The sequence below is a fragment of the Sprattus sprattus genome (assembly GCF_963457725.1).
Source record: "Sprattus sprattus genome assembly, chromosome: 15".
NCBI classification, from domain to species: domain Eukaryota; kingdom Metazoa; phylum Chordata; class Actinopteri; order Clupeiformes; family Clupeidae; genus Sprattus; species Sprattus sprattus.
The window spans coordinates 29,879,614-29,898,557 of NC_137913.1; the positions used below are offsets into that span (position 1 = coordinate 29,879,614).

The window sequence follows — 18,944 nt, forward strand, 5'->3', positions numbered from 1 at the left end:
AAAGGCACAACACTGCATACATGACTGGATGTTTATTGTTTTGTATTGTATGTTTTTATGTGAACGTATATTGCCCACCTGAGACTGTAAACATTACTGTGTGCTCATTTAGGACTGCCCTAATGAGACTGTGGTATAGTATAGGGGGTTTTAGTTAAATTTTGTTTAGAGGGAGTGAATGGACTGTTTAAAATAATGCTAAAAATGGGTTTTGATTTATAGGAGTTCAAAGGTAATTGTTTCATCATATAGGGGATTGATAGTGTGTATTTGATAGAGTAATGAAGATTATGTTTAGTGTGTCTGGTCAGACACAAAGGGGGGAATCATGATGGATTGTAACAATTAAGTAAGTAAGTAAGAAGAAATATAACATCATTTAATTAGTTCAAGGGGTTTTTAGTCACACACACACAGCAAACGTGTAAAGATGAGTTAGAAGGGGAGGGTCATTAGACAGCCTTCTGATTGGTTGGAGTTAGATTACAGGGGGTCATTTTATTGGGTGAGGAGTTCGACCACTCCTGAGGAAGATGGGAGTGTCTGTTTATGTTTTTAAATATGAGCCCGCGAACGCAGCTCTGCAGAATTGCTGCCGGTGGTATTTCTCTAATTGTGGCTTAAAGATCTGCAATTAAATCGCACTGAAACCAGCATTTGTAATCCATCTTCTTATTGTGAATTAGTTTATAATACTAAGAATTGGCCACAAAACGTGTCAACCACCACATTCCAGCAACATTTTCTCAACTGAGTCCGCAATCAACTTAAATATTAGGATGTCAGGAAATTAACACTCAAACAACAGAAGTTCAGTGATTATGCATGCTTTTACCAAGATGTTTTTGAAAATGTATGAAGAATGTAACAGATTTGAACATCGGATGGAAATAAAATACACAAGGAAGACACATGAGACCTTGGTAACAGTAAGATCAGTGTTTACTCAACCTACCACTCCAGAGTTGGTATGCATGGAAGAAACTGAATTAGATTTTCACTTGTCATAATGTCTGATTGGCCATGATGGCGCCAATGATGGAAGCACTGGAGGATGAGGAGGAACATGAATTATGCCGTCAATAAGTAGGGGTTGTTCTAACCTGCGCAGGAGAACATATTGTAATAAACCTAGAATTACAGAATTAAATTGTCAGATGATTGCGGCTAGAGGAATGCAATATCAGCACAAAGAACGAGGCTGCATGACAGACTTAGAAACAATCAGTCTTTATTGATACAATGTAATAAATTCCTGCGTCTACCAATCATGCCGGATTAGGTTAGGTTACAAAGAGTCCTGGTGAGCTTCAATGCTACCTGCCTCAACGAATACTCACTAGGGTATTGTAAAAGCATATGGCAAATCACACAGCAATGCACACTAACGATACGGAAAAAACCCTAGCTTAGAAGCAGCCAACGCACTCAGAGATAATATTCCCCGGCCTTAGCTTCAGGTAACCCTGCTAAGCTATCTTCAACGCCGGCAGCCCGCGAATGGCACCCCCCCCCCCCCCCCCACACATTGAGTGCAGCTTGGCGGGAGCAATAAAGCGCCGCTTCCCAGAACACTCAGCCTTCACTGTCGTCTTCTTTTATCAATGTTCCCTCTCAACAATATGACTATGTTCCACATGTTCACTCTCCTCCACTCTCATCAATGACCAGGTGTAGTTTGTCTAGGATGTGTTTATAATGAAACACTGTTACATACTCATACATATTCCATATAACTGTACTGCTAAAGTAATCCAATGTGTCATGTTTGTTCTAACTCTCAACTGCTAGCCTCTTGATGTCTTCCTGTAGTAGAGCAGTCCAGCAGCACAGACCACCAGTCCCAGCAGCAGGCCAGCAGTGCCAATGGCAATCTTATTCCTCTCAGCCCTGGGCATGGAGGAGTCTGTCAGTATAGAGGGTAGACACACAGTTGCAATGCTGAAGAGAAGGATTTCAGATACAGCTTTAACATTAGAAGATAAGAAATCGAACACCACATATTTTGACATCCTCCTCGTCTTTGGTTAATTTTGTTTTCTGTAATTTGCTAATCTCATGCACAGAGAAGTAGTCAGCACGATTTAAGTGTGTATCGATTATGATACAACTGGCTATTGGATTATTTTTTTTCAAAACTAAACACAGAAAGGACAAAACAGCATGTACAAAACTAAGCAGAGCAGCGTGAGGAAGCAGCTGAAACAGACATAACTGCAAGCCAGGCCTCACCCCAGAAAAACTCCCTGGGCTCCTTGAGGCTGGTGTGCTCCACCACACAGGAGATCTTCTCTCCAGCTTTGGGGGTGAACTCCAGGTGGGAGTGGATCTGGTAGTACCAGTCTCCATCCGCCAGCTCCTCCGTGGCTGAGACATCACTGGTCACCTTCTGGCCATCTCTGTACCAGGTCACACGGATCATCTTTGGGTAGAAGTTGTAGGCACTGCACATCAGCATGGCGAGCTGATTGCTACTGGCTGGCCTTACCAAATTCAGATTCACGCTGGGCTCAACTGTAAAACAGTTTTTTTTTTCAGTCTGATGATTTTATATAATTTCCTGCATTGGAAGATATCAGTACTTTATCATCAATTTAAATCAAAGGAGGAATACAGACTTTCACATATTTGTTTCTGCTTACACAGGTTTTCTGAAAACTCAGGGAAACTGTGAATTGGACTCATTGGCGAGAGCTGAACCCTCTGTGCCTCAGAACAAGCATTAACACATGTGCAGAGACAGACTCAGAGGCGAGGATCAAGGTAGGGGAAGTTTACTGAAGGACTGGCTCTGGCAAGCTAAGCAGGTAGGAAGAAAAAAACATCAAATCCAATATGTTCTATATGGGAATACTAATTTATAAGTATTTAAGCAATATAGTACTCATGCGAGTGGGGTAGGGAAGGGATATTCCCACGCAGGGGCGGCCCTAGCACATTTGGCGCTCTAGGCGAGCTTCACTCCTGGCACACTCCTGGCACTGCATTTCTTTCACCTAAACACAACAATGATCGCAACGATAAACAAACATTAATTGAAGAACAAAATCACTGAGAAAATACAGGCCTGTGCTGAACTACGCTCCGGCCATGCCCCCCTGTTCAACTGTTTATGGACACACACACACACCTTCACGTCATCTTCCCAATCGCTTGCAAATAATGTTTTCTTAGTCTTCTAAAAGTGAATCTAAGATGATATAACAAAACGCATCACGGAAGTGCGAAGTATTTGTTATGGCTTTTTATTATATGGCAACGTCAGTACAAGCATTCTGATTGGCTAATGGTCATTGCCGGTCTGTGGTCTTATTGCTCTTATCTTAGTATTCTTATTGCCCTCCAGTGACGTCATCTTAAAAATGAGCGATACCATGTACCAAGTACTAAACATTACATCCTTAAAAATTAGCGATATATCAACAGCCATGAGCATGTAATTATAAGTAGTGATATAATCTAGCCTGGATACCAGCCTGAACTCCGCCCACAAAATTTTTCGTCTGGGAGATTCAGTCTGGAGTCGAGTTAGTTGGGAGGGTTTAAACGGCCCCGAAAAGTGATCTGACCATTCAAATTGTAAGGGCGGGCTTTATACGTTGATGGACAGATATAGATAGAATACCGGTATACATCGAACAAAGATGGCGCCGTCTCGGAAGCTTAGTGGGACATATTTTATATGATTTAAGCTATCTACACGACTTTTATATGTCTACATTGACTCGGTTAGTTGTGTATACGCAAAACGAGTGTTGCCCAGGATTATAGGTCTTAACTGAAGCACTCTAGAGCATTATTGATAGGTTATGCTAACGCGTAGAAAAAAAAAACATTCAAACGAATGGTAGCTTCTAGCCTTGAGTGCTAATTAAGTAACGTGAGCAGGCATATCTCAACAGATATGACAGCGCATTCATTTTGAAAGAGGAACAGAGAAACGCGATCAAGGCATTTGTCGATTGAAAAGATGTTTTTGCCGTCCTTCCTACGGGATCAGGTAAAAGTTTAATCTATCAGATGGAAATACTACGTTGCTCTGATTGGTTCTAGGTATCCAATTCAGCGAAGAGGAATTTTCTTTCCTGGTTCGTTGAAACACGCCCCATAATCACAGCCCAATAGTCCGGTCTCAGACTCATATTCTGACTAGAATTATGAGTATGACATCGTCAGGCTAGATATAATCAGGACTCCTATTATGACATTATCTGAGAACAGGAAACCAGTTGAATGTCATGGTACCATGACAGTTGATGACAGTTGAAGAATAAAGTCTCAAGAATTCGCGAACATTTTGATATCGGGTAATACTTAGCCTAGTTCAGGTCAGTACAATTCAGAAGCAGCGAAAATGTGTTATTGAAAGTGATGATGAAGACTTTACTACTATAGTTTGAAAACCTTGTGTTTAACTGTAAATTAAAGCCATTTATGCTGAGCCCTGTTGTCCGTTTTCTATTGATCATTGTAACTTGAAGTTAGCAAGTCATTGTTTGCTAGGCAACACCTGAAACACAATGTGTCGTGGGAAGACTTGAGAGCTGAACAAAACAACATGTTTTCTATTTACAAATACCATTTATTCTCAAAATAAAAAGAGCTAAAAATGCCATATAATAAACAACTTACTAACCTCGACCGTTCGGTCATGCAGGGACATATCAGACTTTGGCTTTGCCGTATCAACCTCGCTATCGCTCGGTAGATAAGTTACAGCCTCAGTCTGATATGTCCCTGCATGACCTCACTCTCGGTTAGTAAGTAGTTATTATTACTAAATACTAAACACAACACAATGTCAAAATGGCACGGGCTTTATGCCCTGCCACAGGTTATCTTGAACAGACTGTGTTACCGTCACACACCTGTATAAACTCAGTCCCAACACAGAACAATGACATGCAATAAGAACAGTAAGGAGCATTGTTAGGAAACATCGTTGAGCGCTAGTGCATCACACAATGAAAAGTATGCGCCCGCCGCACGGCATTATGGGGCGACTATGCCGGCACGTTACAGTGTGTATGTCAATATTATTCCAAGACGCATAGCTCTTGATTAGTTAAATCATGTCTAATTAAACTGGCTAGCTCACTCGCACTATATTTGTAGTGTTATTGCACTGGCTATTGGCTTTATATGCTTGCCTATTTTAATCATGTTTTTTTTTGTATAATGTAGAATAAATGGACATATCATTTTTGATATTGCCTACCCGCCTCTGTAGAATGCTCAAAGAACTATGTGACAGGGAGTAGGAAAACTTTTAATGATAAGGTAGGCTACATCTTTTCTTTTTAACTCTACTAAAGTACCCGGGGCAATTCACGCATTCATTAACAATTTCTTATCTGGAATTCATTCTAGGCTAGGAACAGGATTTAAGGATTTACGTTTGTCATTGGCAGGTTTTTTCTTCTTCTTCCTTTCTTTATCTTCTTAAATTGCGCCCCAGATGGCTTTAGCCTCTTCATTATTTCGTTCTTCAAAGTTTATTGAACACACACACACACTCTCACCAAACGCCTCACTGTGCTAGCATGTTCTGACAACACCAAGGAAGAAAGTACCCCTTCCGTTTTCGATTTTTGAATTATTTTACCCTAATGTCAGTTTTATTTTTTTAATGTAAAAATATTGGTTGGGGATATAGAAGGGGGCGCAAAAAAAACTCTGCCCAGCAAAAAAAAAACTATTCTTGTTTTTCTTTTTTGCTGGGCGCAGTTTTTGGCGCCCCCCTCTGAGTGGCGCCCTAGGCGACCGCCTATACCGCCTCTAGGAAAGGCCGCCCCTGTTCCCACGGGTGGTGTTTGGCCGTAGCCACCGAGGCCGGAGGTCTATAGTCAACCAATTAACATTTCAACATGAAGTTATTGATTAATGATGTTTATTTCGCCATTGTTTCTCCGCAACAAAAAATAGTTCCATTGCCAACATCTTGAATGGGAATTATAAGAATTTTGTGCTGTAGAATGTTTCATCGCGGAGTGATTTATTATTAGCTGTGAAAAGTCCGAGTTGGGTTGTTCTGGGATAATCCAACGCATGGATCGTCTCTCGTCCAATCAGAACAGCTAAATAACGCGATAGCACCCAATTGTTTTATAACATATAAATATTTTATAATATTAACTAAACTAATAGTAAAAAGAGTTCTCAGAACATAGAAGCTACAGAGCAGGCTTAGTCGAGAAACTAAAATCAGCACTTACATCTCAGTACTGAGCAGTGAACAAGGGTAGAGAGGTTGTTAAATTGGAAAAAAAGGGTTGCAGACCCGTTGAAATAAAAGACATACAGTATACAACTAAATTAACCCCTTGTACATTTAGGCTGAATCCCATTTCTCCCGCTACCCCTTCGTCTTTCCCCTTCCCCTCCGTTTTGCGCGTTCATGTGGAGGGGTAGTGCTGTCCCAATTCACGTTAAGACAGAGGGGTAGGGGAAGGGGAAGCGCTTTCTACCGCTCCAAACGGAGATTTTCCGAGGGCATACTTCAAACGGAGGGGTAGACTGATTTCCCTCAATGCATTGCGAACCCGTGAGCATTAAAGAAGAAACATCGCGGGAGTCAATTTAAAAATGTCGGAAACAGCAGGGAAAGCATCACACAAATGAAAGTATTTTCTTTGTAATTCATGATTTTAAAACTTGTTTGATGAAATGTTGCATTGTGTAAATAAGAGCTGCAGGCACCATGTTTGTTTATGTCTGGTGAGTGACAGCTGTCGCTCTCCGGTAACGTAACAGCTGACGCAGCGTACTGATGACGTACGTAAGTGTTGAAGTGCTATCCCAATTCGAAGGGCTAGCGTTTCAACCCCTTCCGCTACCGCTCCGTTTGAAAAAGCGAAGGCGAAGGGGTAGGGGTAAGGGTAGCGGTAGAGATGAGAAATGGGATTGGGCCTTAGTCTTTTGCATAAAACAAGACAGTGTGCAATGGTGCAAGAATGCAACTCATCATCATTACAACCAATACCCTCCTTTCATACTGGCAACCTCTGTATGCGTATCATTTAAAAGGGCACTCAGATGATCCATCTCTGAATGTTGTGTCTTCAATTGGGGATTATGTTTTTGCAAAAAGTGTTAAAAGCAGAGTATGGCAGAGAATTAGTTTTTGCAGAGGTTTCAAAAACCGTCCCACATGTAAACATCTTGTGTGTACGAAACTGGAAGAAGACTTATGATATATTATTTAATAAACTTTCTATACTCACCTTTTTTGTCCATTCCATGGCTTTTATAGACAAGAGCATTGACTTTGCAGAGTCTGTCCACAGAGCCTCGTTCATAAGGCAGAAGGTGTTCATCTTCATTCTTTTCACGTGCTTGAGCCATTCCATAACTTGAATGGCCGACATACCTACCAACGGTGCTATTAAATACTAAGAATTCCATTTTATTATAAAAGTACGACTCTACATACACCATGTCTGTCAAACTCATAGATTTGGAGTAGCATCGCATCCATCTGTACTGGCAATATCCATCTAAAAAAAAAAAAAAATCAAAAAAATCAAACACAATACAGCCTATAGGGTTGCCACATTCCAGGAACATTTAAAGTTGGAAACTTCCCATGGGAGTTAACGTGAATATACGGGAATTAACTGGACCTTTTGGGGTAATTTATACTAACTGTATTTACCTTGTCATGTCTTTGACAATACATAATAATTCCAAGCATCCCGTAGTGCGCAGGTCCAGGATGGTGGGAATTATGTGTGCATGGGATGGAGAAATGCACAGTACAGGGTTGAAATTCTGAACTGAATTTGCATTAAATCGGGTTGTTTTAACCAAGATCATGCTGCAAGATCTACAATTGCTAACGTTAGTCACTTGCCAGCTAGACAGTTTGGCTCATGTGTAGGCTACTATACAGTCACCTGTTTGCGATGTCAATCGATAATGTAATTGAGGTGATGGTGTACTTTGGTGTACAACAGAAAGTCATAGGTTCACGTTTCTGGTAGGCAATTTCCCCCACCAGCTGCATAGGGTCCATCTGAACTAGGCTTGCCTAGTCTTGTTTTCAACTTCATTTAAGTTCGCTGTTATAGACTAACTTTTGCAAAGAAAATTGTAAAAATGTCCAAAATCCCGAGACAAATCCCGACATTTTTCGCCTCTTTGCAACCCTATTGCAGCCTATTAATATTAGGATATTAAGCTATAGCTTGATGTGTCCTAAGATAAGACTTCTGTTAACTGCATAACTACTCTCTCTTTCTGTTCATGTATTATATATACAAGTTTTTCACCTACCTACTCCAAGGAGAAAATATACTAACGCCAGGACAAAAGCACAAATCAGTCTTGACCTGGACATGGTTTCTCTCAGTGAGGAGAACGCCGTGTGTGAAGGTCGTTATCGCTCAGTGCAACAGACCAATCAAGAAATTAAGAAGGTACAGTGTCATATATTTCGAGGCAAACTGCTGTATCAAATAGGTTAAACAGCAGAGCAATGTAACGATCACACGATTAACAAAGACAAGGCAGAACTAGAAAACAGAGTAGGGGAGACCAGGGACAGTTGTAACACTTTTTGCATTTTTTAGCAATAAATCAAAAACAATTTACACTGGAATAACCAATTTGTTATATTATAAACTTCAATCTGTCATCTACTGAAACATGGTATTTAAGTGGTTTTATGAAATATGTAAAGGTTGCAAAATTGATTTGAATACAGTCTCACCCACTGTTACAACCGTCCCAGTGTATAGGGACGGTTGTAACACATGTCAGGGACGGTTGTAACATGTCCAAAATATATATAATTAAAAATTATATAAATTGTTATATTTATTGTAGGCCTATAGTTATATGTATTGTAGGTATAGATATTGTTATTTATATTGTAAACAGTTTAGTTAGTTCAATTCGTTCTAGACTACCTCCTTTGGGCTCAACCCATAATATAAATCAGCTGCCTGCTTCAAATAATCTGATATGAGGGAGAGAAAACCCTTTTTGAAATCGATACAGGGTCACATGGCAAATGTCATATGATTTGGCCACTGCCCTTACTGACTTTCCCTGTGTAATGTCATCGGAAGCCCTCTCCAGCAAAGGAAATGGGACTCCCCTGTTCGTCTTCCTCTTTCTGATGTTTGGCATGCTTTAATGTAAACTCAGGACTCAGATTCAAAAGCTGTGATGCAAATGAAACATTTAAGACTTGGCTACCACGCAACAATGATCGACAAGGAACATATGGCAGGAACAAGGGCGTACAAAAGACTAAACAGGAAGTAAACAATGGGAAACAGGATATGTATTATTGTATGTATGTATTAATTATTATTATTATTATTATTATTATTTGCAATGCACAGTGTACATTTTACTTTTAACTTGCACATTAATACCAACATCTGCATCTCTATACCTAACCCTAGCTAGTTTTTAAAATATAAATGAAACTTGGTTCGTCATACTGGGACGGTTGTAACAGGGCGTTACAACTGTCCCAGTATGACGAACCATGTTTTGATCTCATGTCAACTGGCTTGACTGCTAGTTTGACACTTGATAGACATGTCTATTTTTAGCTTACAAAACAGGGATTCTAATAATACTTGTTTGAATTCATAGACATTTTATCTTTGGACGGCATCCAAAAAAGAACATCGGGAAGAAAAGTGTTTTTTTGACCTCAAAAACAGACTTTGCTTTATAGCGCCCCCTGTAGGTTTCAAATGCGACTCCCGTTTTCGCAAGTAAGGAGGGAAACTAAATGTGCACAAGCACAGTGAGTTTCGTCATCATAGCTGGTTTCTGATGGGAGGAATTCACAGTGTTACAACCGTCCCCTGTTACAACTGTCCCCGGTCTCCCCTATCTTTACAAATTCTTGAAATCAAATTCATAAAATATATTCAAATCCAAACGTATGGCCCTAGACGTGCCTCTGGATCTTACCCAGATACTGATGACTTTTAATTAACCTGGCCTTCCTATTGGATATTTCTGTTCAACCATAACTTATTTAAAGAGGTGAAACGATTTCTCTGCTGCAGTTGGTTTCCTGACTGAGTAAATGTTGTCAGCGCACATCGGTATATCAGCACATTTGAAATATGAAGCTCGCTGTCATCTTTCTCTGGATTGCATGTGTCCAATGCGCAGGAAGTCAATGTAAGTAGTGACACTTTTAAAACCTTATCCTAACAGTACTTGTTGACTGATTGGTCTATACCGGGGGTCGGCAATAGGCGGACCGCGGTCCGGGTCCGGACCCAACTGACGTCCTCTCCGGACCGAGACACAATTGCGACAATAAAATTAATAATGCGATTTTTTTTTTATATATATATAATTTTGACCAAGCGATTTTAACAACTGATGCTTTTGAGTGACTTTTATAAACCCGTTAAATACATTAAATTAACTATGACTTTATGGTAGGCTATGGTTTTGTTTAAACCTTATAATGCCAGTAGCCAATCAGATGATAGCCTATACGCAGCACGTGCTCGCTGTCAAAGCTGCGAGCTGTGGGACTGGTGCACGCAAGCGCTGCAAAATTGACATTGCCTTCAGTTGAGAGAGAAAGCTTCATTGCAGTTCAAGAGAAAGATGGCGTGCTCTAAGAAGAGAAAGGTAGATAGTGAGAACAGAGCTTTTAAAGCGGAGTGGACAGACTTATTTATGTTCATTCTGCCTGCGTGCAGCTCTAAGCCTGTTTGACTGATATGCTCCGAGACGGTGGCGCTCGTCAAAAGCAGCAATGTAAAACGCCACTACGTAATGAAGCACAAAGATTTCGATATAAATTACCCTCTCAAATCCGTGCGTGCGCAAAAAATAAACGATCTTAAAGCCCAGTATGCCCGATCTACAAACATGTTGACTTATTTATTCACTGCCCAACAACGAACAAACGAGTGTTCATTCCGAGTAGCCTAGCATGGATTTTGGGTCAGAATAAAAAAGCTTGAAATGAAGACCTTCATTTGATCTGATAGTCAGTTGTTGACCAAACATACACATACTACTAGCGCCTAAAGTACTTATATGGGCTAAATATGCCTCTGAATCATAATGCACACCTTGACTGTTGGTACATAAAACACATGCAGTCCTATATCAGTGAAAACAACGGTCATAAAAAATGTGTGATAGACCCCTGGACCCAAACTTGGGGATTTTTTAAAAAACTGGACCCATTAGGATTTTATTTGCCTACCCCTGGTCTATACACTTCCATTTCATGAGCTGGCAGAAGCTAAGGCATTGTGATGGGAATAATGTATACATTTTTGTCGAAAAATGCATTAAAGGTGCATTAAGGATTAATAGCTATTCGCTAAAGGTATGCTAGCAGCTAAAACTAACGAAATCTCATGAAATGTGCTGACTTTGACATTATGACAAACTAATTACTCAACGACTGTCCTTACACAGTCAAACATCAATCATGTGCAACACAAGACTAAGCAAGACGGCAAATAAGCTACTTGCTAGATCGGCAGAAGGTAATCAAAGTCAGGTCGGCGGGCATGGCAGGCAAAACTACAGAACGCAGTTATATGCCTATCGACCCTGCTATGCCATTGGCACGGACGCAATTGACCCTTCCGCAAACTCCCCCTTAGCAACGTTTGGTATATCAGTCAAGCATTCACGTTTCCCAGGTTCTCAGCATTGGTATGAATGGGGTGGCAACATGTTTTCAACCGTGTCAATTTCAGCTCTACCCAAAGAAATCATAAGCATTTTTTGGAAAAACAGCAAGATCTCAGATCGAAGCAGGCAAAAGGGTCTGCAATATGCTTATATAGGCTACAACCACGACATTACATGTCGTGTTTGTAGACAGACAAATGCTAAGGCTAACAGGTTCATTCCAGCTATGTTTATTTGTTCTATTATCTACACAGTCGCCGCTACGCAAACATGTAAGGTGGTAAAACTGAATCGTATTTTAAGCAAGGGTTTTCTCACGTTTTCGATGCAGTGGGCAGATTTTAGCGACATAGCTTCTTGGAACAAAGTAGGTGCTTCTGAACGTTGCTGACATTCAGCTGATGGGGGGGGGGGGGGGTCGTCTACATTGTTTGATCCACAGCAGGCATTTCTCTCTCTGGGTCTTGGGTTTCGGGAAGGGATAAAATGTTACCCCTCCCTCCAGCCTTTTTGGATATCGACTGTCAGAATTACACACTCCATAAGCACAACGTTTAATTTTCTCTTCTCGAGCAGACGTCACTCTCATTGACTATTCATCAAAATGTCTCGCTTGACTGAGGTCCCGAGCTTAGTAACCGTTGCTATGCTATGATTGATCAGTTACCGTTTTGGGGAGTGGTCGCGGAAGGGTCAATTGACCTGTCGCTAAGCGCCGCCCTTAGAACGCAGATGAACCAATGACATTCCAGCCTGAACTGGACTCGGACATCAGCTCCGATAACTCCATTGAAAACAACAGGGAGGAGACATGTTACAATAATTTAATGATCGATTGATGTTGCTTATGAAAAAAAAAAAAAACATGGTCAAACGATGTGCTTGGGGTACATGTAACACCAACAGTAGGTATCCCGATAGGCTGCAGAATGGGGTATATTTCATCCCTTTCCCCAAGCCACAACGGGACAAAAACAAGTGTGTAATTGTGGTAATGTAGTTTCAACATAAATGGCCAAACAATGTGCATGGGGTAGATACAACACTGATACGAGTTATCGTGAGAAGATAGGCAATGGGGTATATTGTATCTTTATTCCTAAACGAAAACAAGACCGGTCCTCCAAATATCTCCGGTGGATTAAGCTGTGTGACAGACCACACAGTGAACGCTATGTTCATTAGCTTTCTGCCATACTCTTGTTAGAATTTCCCTTTGCTAAAGCAATCAACTAAGCCTACATGATAAAAGGCATAGGCCTACTCATTATTCACAGTAGCCTACCTGCTTACTTTCACCACTGATGTTATGCTAGGCTTAGGCAATTATCTCTGGTTCAAATTAGCTAACGTTAATGATTCAATAGCTGCGCTAGCGTAACTTTTGTCAGTTATGGGACAGTTTATTAAAAATCGGCCATTCTATTAAACAAACGATAGGTTTAATAATGGATTAACATGACAACGTGAACGAAACACACGCATGCCGGTAATTAACAAGCTAGACAGTTAGGACCATAGCCTATGGTTAGGACACTGTCCTGTCAGGGGCAGGTTCCTGCTAGTTAATACACGTAGATGTACATCTCGGTGCCTTCCAGATTAGGTAAATCAACTGACTGTGAATTCATTGTATCTTTCCCATGTGGTGCATGAACAATGCTGGTATTGGATGTATTTATCTGCAATTGCGATGACCGTGAGTTGAGGCTTCTCCCTCCTCTCCTGCATTGAGCTCTGTAAATTCTCTCCTCAAATTTAAGCTTGTTATCCACAATATCGAGTTTTAAATTGTATACATATCCCTCCTTTGCATAATTAAGTCCCTTTTGAAGGCTTCTAGGCGAAATCAGGTCCTTTTGTCTCCAAAAGTTGTCTAAAGCCTCTTGGGATATAGTTTTGTCACTGATAGCTGCCATTGTAAACTCTAGTCAGCTCTGATAAAGTGTCCGATTTAGCAACTGTCACAATGGGGGGCGGGGCTTAGCGATAGGTCAATTCTCCATATTAAAAGTCATTGTAGCGCCCCAATTTTTTTTAAGCTGTTATTTTAAGGTTAAACTGCTTATCCTAACCCTAATCCTGAAGCATAATTGTTGCATATTGTGCCTTTAAAAGTGCGACAAACTGTCCGGAAGTGATTTATTTGTCCCTAAGAAAAAACATGATTCATTTTAAAATTTTAAAATCAACTGACCTTGTTGGAACATTCTGAGGAGGAACACAATTAGACGGCTCCTCAGAACCCATTTTTCGATAATGTCCGCCGGACTAAACATTATCCCTTAATTGTCATATACAGTACATCAACACCTTTTCTGATGTTCAAGTACAATGAGGATCTGAAGAGAGAAGTTGTTTTTCATTCTGTTTGATTGTTTTTGGAAACCATTATTCTGGGTAGTTCGGGTAAAATCTGAACTATCCACCAAACTGGGTCCTACTAGAGGTCGAGCAGATTGTTTGACCATGAATCAAGTGGAGAAGATGGTGCCCTCTGTTGCCCAAGTCAAATCTAGTAATAGATGTATTTTTAGTTTGTAATCCATTTCTGAAGGTAAATGTAGACCTAATGAAAACAGTAAGCGTACACTTCCACAAGTGGGAGTCCCACTGCTATATTTCAACCACAACCCAATACTAATGGGTTTAAAGGCTCAGCATTATAATGAGTTGTTATCAAACCACACCAAACAACCTGTCCTGTATGGGCCATTCTACCGAATTGGTGCAAAGACAGGTCAGAAATATTTTGATTTTTTGTATGTTTTATTCCCAAAACTTTGTCCGTATGTATAATGTACCATATCTAAAGTACACTTATCTAGTAAAAGAACAGTCAATTTTTATATTGTATTTTCAGAATGTGTTGGAATGTTTTTCCTCTTCCAAAAATTGTCACTACCGAAACATCACATTTACTATAGTAAAAAAAGTATTATTATTGACCTGTTCAGATTGTGTTTCCTTCCCTTCTCTGAAGAGTATTTTTACAAATATTTCTTGAAGGTTTTCAAAATGAAATCCATAAAAATGATTTTTTTTACCAAATGTTCAAGTTCAATTTATACAATTCATCAAAATCTAAGTGCAATATTTCTTTGTAAAATGCAAAATACTGATCATATTGATTCCAGAGTTGTTGATTGATGAAATTGAACATACATTAATCCAATCAGTATCATAACATTTTAGTTGATTACTCAATATGCTTAATTTTTTACAAAACATCCTGTGTTTCGGTAGTGCTGCACTGTTTCGGTAGTGACATCCAGTGTTTCGGTAGTGACTGCACTGTTGGATGGATGTTCATTTCTCTCCCAAAATCTTCCAAAAAGTGCTCTGGGCCGCCCTTTAGTCCACACAACACATTTATTTAAAAATTATGGGATTGAACTACTTACCATTTCATTTTGTCACTACTGAAATCATCAGGTCACTACCATGTGTTTCGGTAGTGACTGTTTCGGTAGTGACAATTCTAGCTAACTTTAAGCATAAATAAAGAATTCTAACAAGCACACGGCATGCAAACACATCTTTGAAGAGGTGAACACACATACAAACATAAGATTTTCCATGAAACCCAAAAAGGTTTACTTAATTGAAGAAAACATGCGTTTCGGTAGTGACAATTCTTAAGGTTACACGTCGATTTTCAGACTTTGGAACACATTTATATAAAAACTATGGGATTTAGCTACTTACCATTCAACCATGAGGGTCAGAGATGCAGTGTCACTGCATGGTCAAAAATGCAGAGTCGTGGCTAAAACACATGCTCAGCCAATGGACTAAAACTCTTGTGTTTCGGTAGTGACATGAAAACTAGGGACATGATTTTTTGAGTATAGAAAATTGATTTAAAAATTAAACCCACAATAAATCTAAATATTCCAAGTTCTGTTTCAACCCAATCATAAAGATCTTTGGAATTAAATCATTGAAAAAAATCTAAAAAAATTGAAAAGTGTTATTTAAAGGCATTGAAATTTAGATGTCAGGGTTGGGGACAGCTACTTCCCAATAGAAAGTACCCTATAAATGATGATTTTGTATATATTTAGCTTATCACTATCTCATGTAATGCATTGGGTTTATATAGACCATAACATTTTCTAATTAAATATCTATGCCTAAATACCTAATTGTTTTGTAAATAGTTTTTATTGTTGAGGGACTGCATATTACACGAATTCGGTAGAATGGCCCGTATAGGTCTATAGCACTATAGCCTGCCTGCACATAGATAATGTGTTTGTTTGTTTTTATGCTCCAGTTGTGTATCAAGATGCCATCAATGACATATACTGTGACCAAAACAAGGAATACTTTTCAGCAAATATTGATGGGAATCAGATACTGTATGTGGACTTTGAGGCCAAGACAGTAGTCAGCACATTACCAAACTTTGTAGACCACATATCCTGGGACACATTCTATGGACTGGTTTATTCATACGCTTACAATGAAATGAAGGAATTTAAGGATGCCATGGAACATATTGCAGAACAACTTGGTTATCCTCCAGAGGCAAAAGGTAAAGTGCAGCTTTTTATACTTTTTACCTTTATTTAAAAGGTTTGCATTTTAACCTTGCAGTGAGTATCATACATTTTTGTCATATTTTGTCATATTATGCTGATTGATATTGTATTTTTTTTTTTACAAAGCTAAAGTGAATGTTGTGTTATTTTTTAAGAATAAAGTAAAAAATAAATGTTAAATTGCAGAGCCCCCTGTAAGTGTCATGTATGTCCATGACGAGGTGCGTTTGGGTTCTGAAAACACCCTCATCTGCTACGTCACTGGGTTCTACCCTCCTCGACTCACGGTGAAGTGGACCAGGAACAACAACAACGTGACACAGGAAGTGAGCTCAAGCCAAATCCACATAAACAACGACGGCACCTTCAACCAGTTCTTCACCCTGAAGTTCACCCCTCAGGAGGGGGACATGTACACCTGCACTGTGGAGCACTCGGCACTGGAGGGGCCCTTGACAAGATACTGGGGTGAGACGCTACAGCAAATCAACTGTGTTACCCATTCCCCATTAACCTGGATCTGGATATATAATATATACAACACAAGGCTTTGCAATCAGTTATGAGCATCTCAGGCCTAATAGGATGTGTTGTGTGTGTGTGTGTGTGTGTGTGTGTGTGCGTGTGTGCGTGTCTTCCTCAGATGTTGAGGTGTCAGAGCCCAGTCTTGGTCCCTCAGTGTTCTGTGGAGTGGGTCTGACTCTGGGAATGCTGGGAGTGGCTACCGGAATGTTCTTCTTCGTCAAGGGAAAAGAGAGTGCAGGTATGAGAACAGAGCAGACATTACATGACAGTTAATTTTTTTGTTGTTGTGTTAATTAAACCAGCGATTTTGTAATGAGTCCCAGAAATGTGTTTTGTTGAACCTGGCATACTTTAAACAAACTCACACACAGAGAAACTCTGACCTTGGAATTACATTTTAATAAATATATACATTTATATTAAATTCATATTTTTAAACCAGAGCTTTTCAACTGGATGCACGTGTTAGGCACTGTGCATGATTGTGCATGATTGTTTTTTTTACTATGTTATGCGTTTGTGTTTAGTGTTAATGGTCAGCTAACCATGATGAACATGATGTTTTTTTTAGCCTGCTTCAAAGGTACAGTGTGTAGTTTTTAGTTGTGTCTAGTAGGAGAATAATTATGTTTTTTTAAATAAGGGCATAACTTCCTGTCACTATACATTTTTGTGTTTTCGTTAGAACGAGCCCTTCAGTCTACATAGGGAGTGGGTCCTCTTCCACGGAGTCCGCCGTGTTGCACCGCCATCTTTCTACAGTAGCCCAGAACAGAAAAAACGAAATACTGGCTTGACACAGGGCTTTTTTCGCATTTTTATGGCATTTCACAGCCGCTGTAGATACACGCTTGTGAAGGGAAGGGTATTCAGCTAGTTGCAATTCAGCAACCACTAGATGCCACACAAGAAATATTGTACAAAGATTAAGGGAAGACTACCAGATCAATTGAAGTGATATCTGTGTAAATCAAAGTGTACATATTACAACTTAAAGAATTAAATTAAAGTTTCCTTTTTAAAGTTGAGTTTCCCCATTACTATTTTCTTGTTCTGTGTTCTCTTTTTCACTAGTTTCCAAATTGTACACTATCATTGGTATCAATATTTACAGCATTAATGGACACTGTTCCCTTTGTACCTGTGCCCTATTTTATAGCAACTCTTCTGAGTGAAGCAACAATAGCAGGTGAAGTTGTTTGGAAAGACAAAAAAAGCTACTGAGCGTCATCCATCAGAGTAGAAGCAGAGACAGCTGCCCTCACTTGAGTCTTTAGTTTACGTGTTTTAGTTTTCCTCTACCAAAATACACCATAATATCATCGCAGTTAATAATAAGATGAAAGTCAAAGTCAAGAGGACTGATAATGACTCTGCCCGAACAGCAAAACCCTCAAATGACGAAGGAAGACACTATAGTAGGATATACAAATGTCACTGACTGAAACTGAAAGTTGACCTTTGAATAACTATAAATTAAGTTTAAAAATGAAGGCATCATAGTCACTTCCTGCCCCTGTCAGATATCCAACACTAGAAACAAAACAGAGAAACTCTTACAAGAAAACAAGTCCCACATTCAAGGCTTTAATATAGAAAACCATTGATCTCAGATCAGCTCAAAGCCAAGCACTCAGTTGATGTGGAGGCAGATGCAGGAGTTTTTACCTGAAGTTATACAATGAAAGTTTTTTGTCAGTTTGTGTTTCTTATTACTCTGGAATTGGAACTCACAGGGGATAAAGGGCTAAAGCAAATCTCTTCCTTCCATGTAGCCTACCTGTTTTTTGGCTGTGAAGATGACACTTTAGGCTGAGAGGGATCCAGAAGCTCGAAGGGTGGCATTTGCTGTAGGAGAGTGTTGTTACTTGGCCTGACCTCAAATAACAGTATTATGAATTGTAAAGTGTATGATATATTAAAATGAGAAAGGAATCTATCCTTACCCAATACAGAAATATCCACATTACAGTTTTACTCCATTGCTTTGGGTAATTTCACGAAACAGAAATGTAATTCTCAAAAATCTTAGTGCATTTGGCAAAATAGCCTATATAGTTCAGCACAACAACATAGATCACCTTCAAAAGGTCATATCTCACCCAAAACAGTTTACCCAAGCTTCAAAACCAAATCATTTTCTCATATAAATAGTCATTGCCCCAAAAATGAAAGGTTCCTTCTCGATTGCTGTGGCTCATCTCTCTCTCGAAAAAAGAGCACATTTTC

At 39.6% G+C, this 18,944-nt stretch overlaps 2 protein-coding genes across 2 annotated transcripts; one reads left to right on the top strand and one right to left on the bottom strand.

Annotated features, from left to right (window-relative positions):
- Positions 1-1,681: 1,681 nt before the first annotated feature.
- LOC308376117 (rano class II histocompatibility antigen, A beta chain-like) lies at positions 1,682-8,338 on the bottom strand (the record flags this gene model as incomplete). Its single annotated transcript, XM_080852380.1, has 4 exons — positions 1,682-1,906; positions 2,233-2,514; positions 7,224-7,496; positions 8,275-8,338. The coding sequence occupies 4 exons, from the start codon at positions 8,336-8,338 to the stop codon at positions 1,788-1,790; spliced, it is 738 nt and encodes a 245-aa protein (XP_080708506.1). The 3' UTR covers positions 1,682-1,787.
- Positions 8,339-10,050: 1,712 nt separating this feature from the next.
- On the top strand, positions 10,051-17,507 carry LOC308376564 (H-2 class II histocompatibility antigen, A-R alpha chain-like). Its single transcript, XM_080852941.1, has 5 exons — positions 10,051-10,152; positions 15,923-16,183; positions 16,377-16,658; positions 16,834-16,953; positions 17,401-17,507. The coding sequence occupies exons 1-5, from the start codon at positions 10,095-10,097 to the stop codon at positions 17,421-17,423; spliced, it is 744 nt and encodes a 247-aa protein (XP_080709067.1). The 5' UTR covers positions 10,051-10,094; the 3' UTR covers positions 17,424-17,507.
- Positions 17,508-18,944: the final 1,437 nt, after the last annotated feature.

Excerpts from the sequence above, each read along its gene's own strand:
- LOC308376564 (XM_080852941.1), top strand. The coding sequence starts at position 10,095 with ATGAAGCTCGCTGTCATCTTTCTCTGGATTGCATGTGTCCAATGCGCA. Across the intron at positions 10,153-15,922 it reads CCAATGCGCAGGAAGTCAAT|TTGTGTATCAAGATGCCATC; the intron begins GTAAGTAGTGAC and ends TTTATGCTCCAG. Across the intron at positions 16,184-16,376 it reads TTATCCTCCAGAGGCAAAAG|AGCCCCCTGTAAGTGTCATG; the intron begins GTAAAGTGCAGC and ends GTTAAATTGCAG.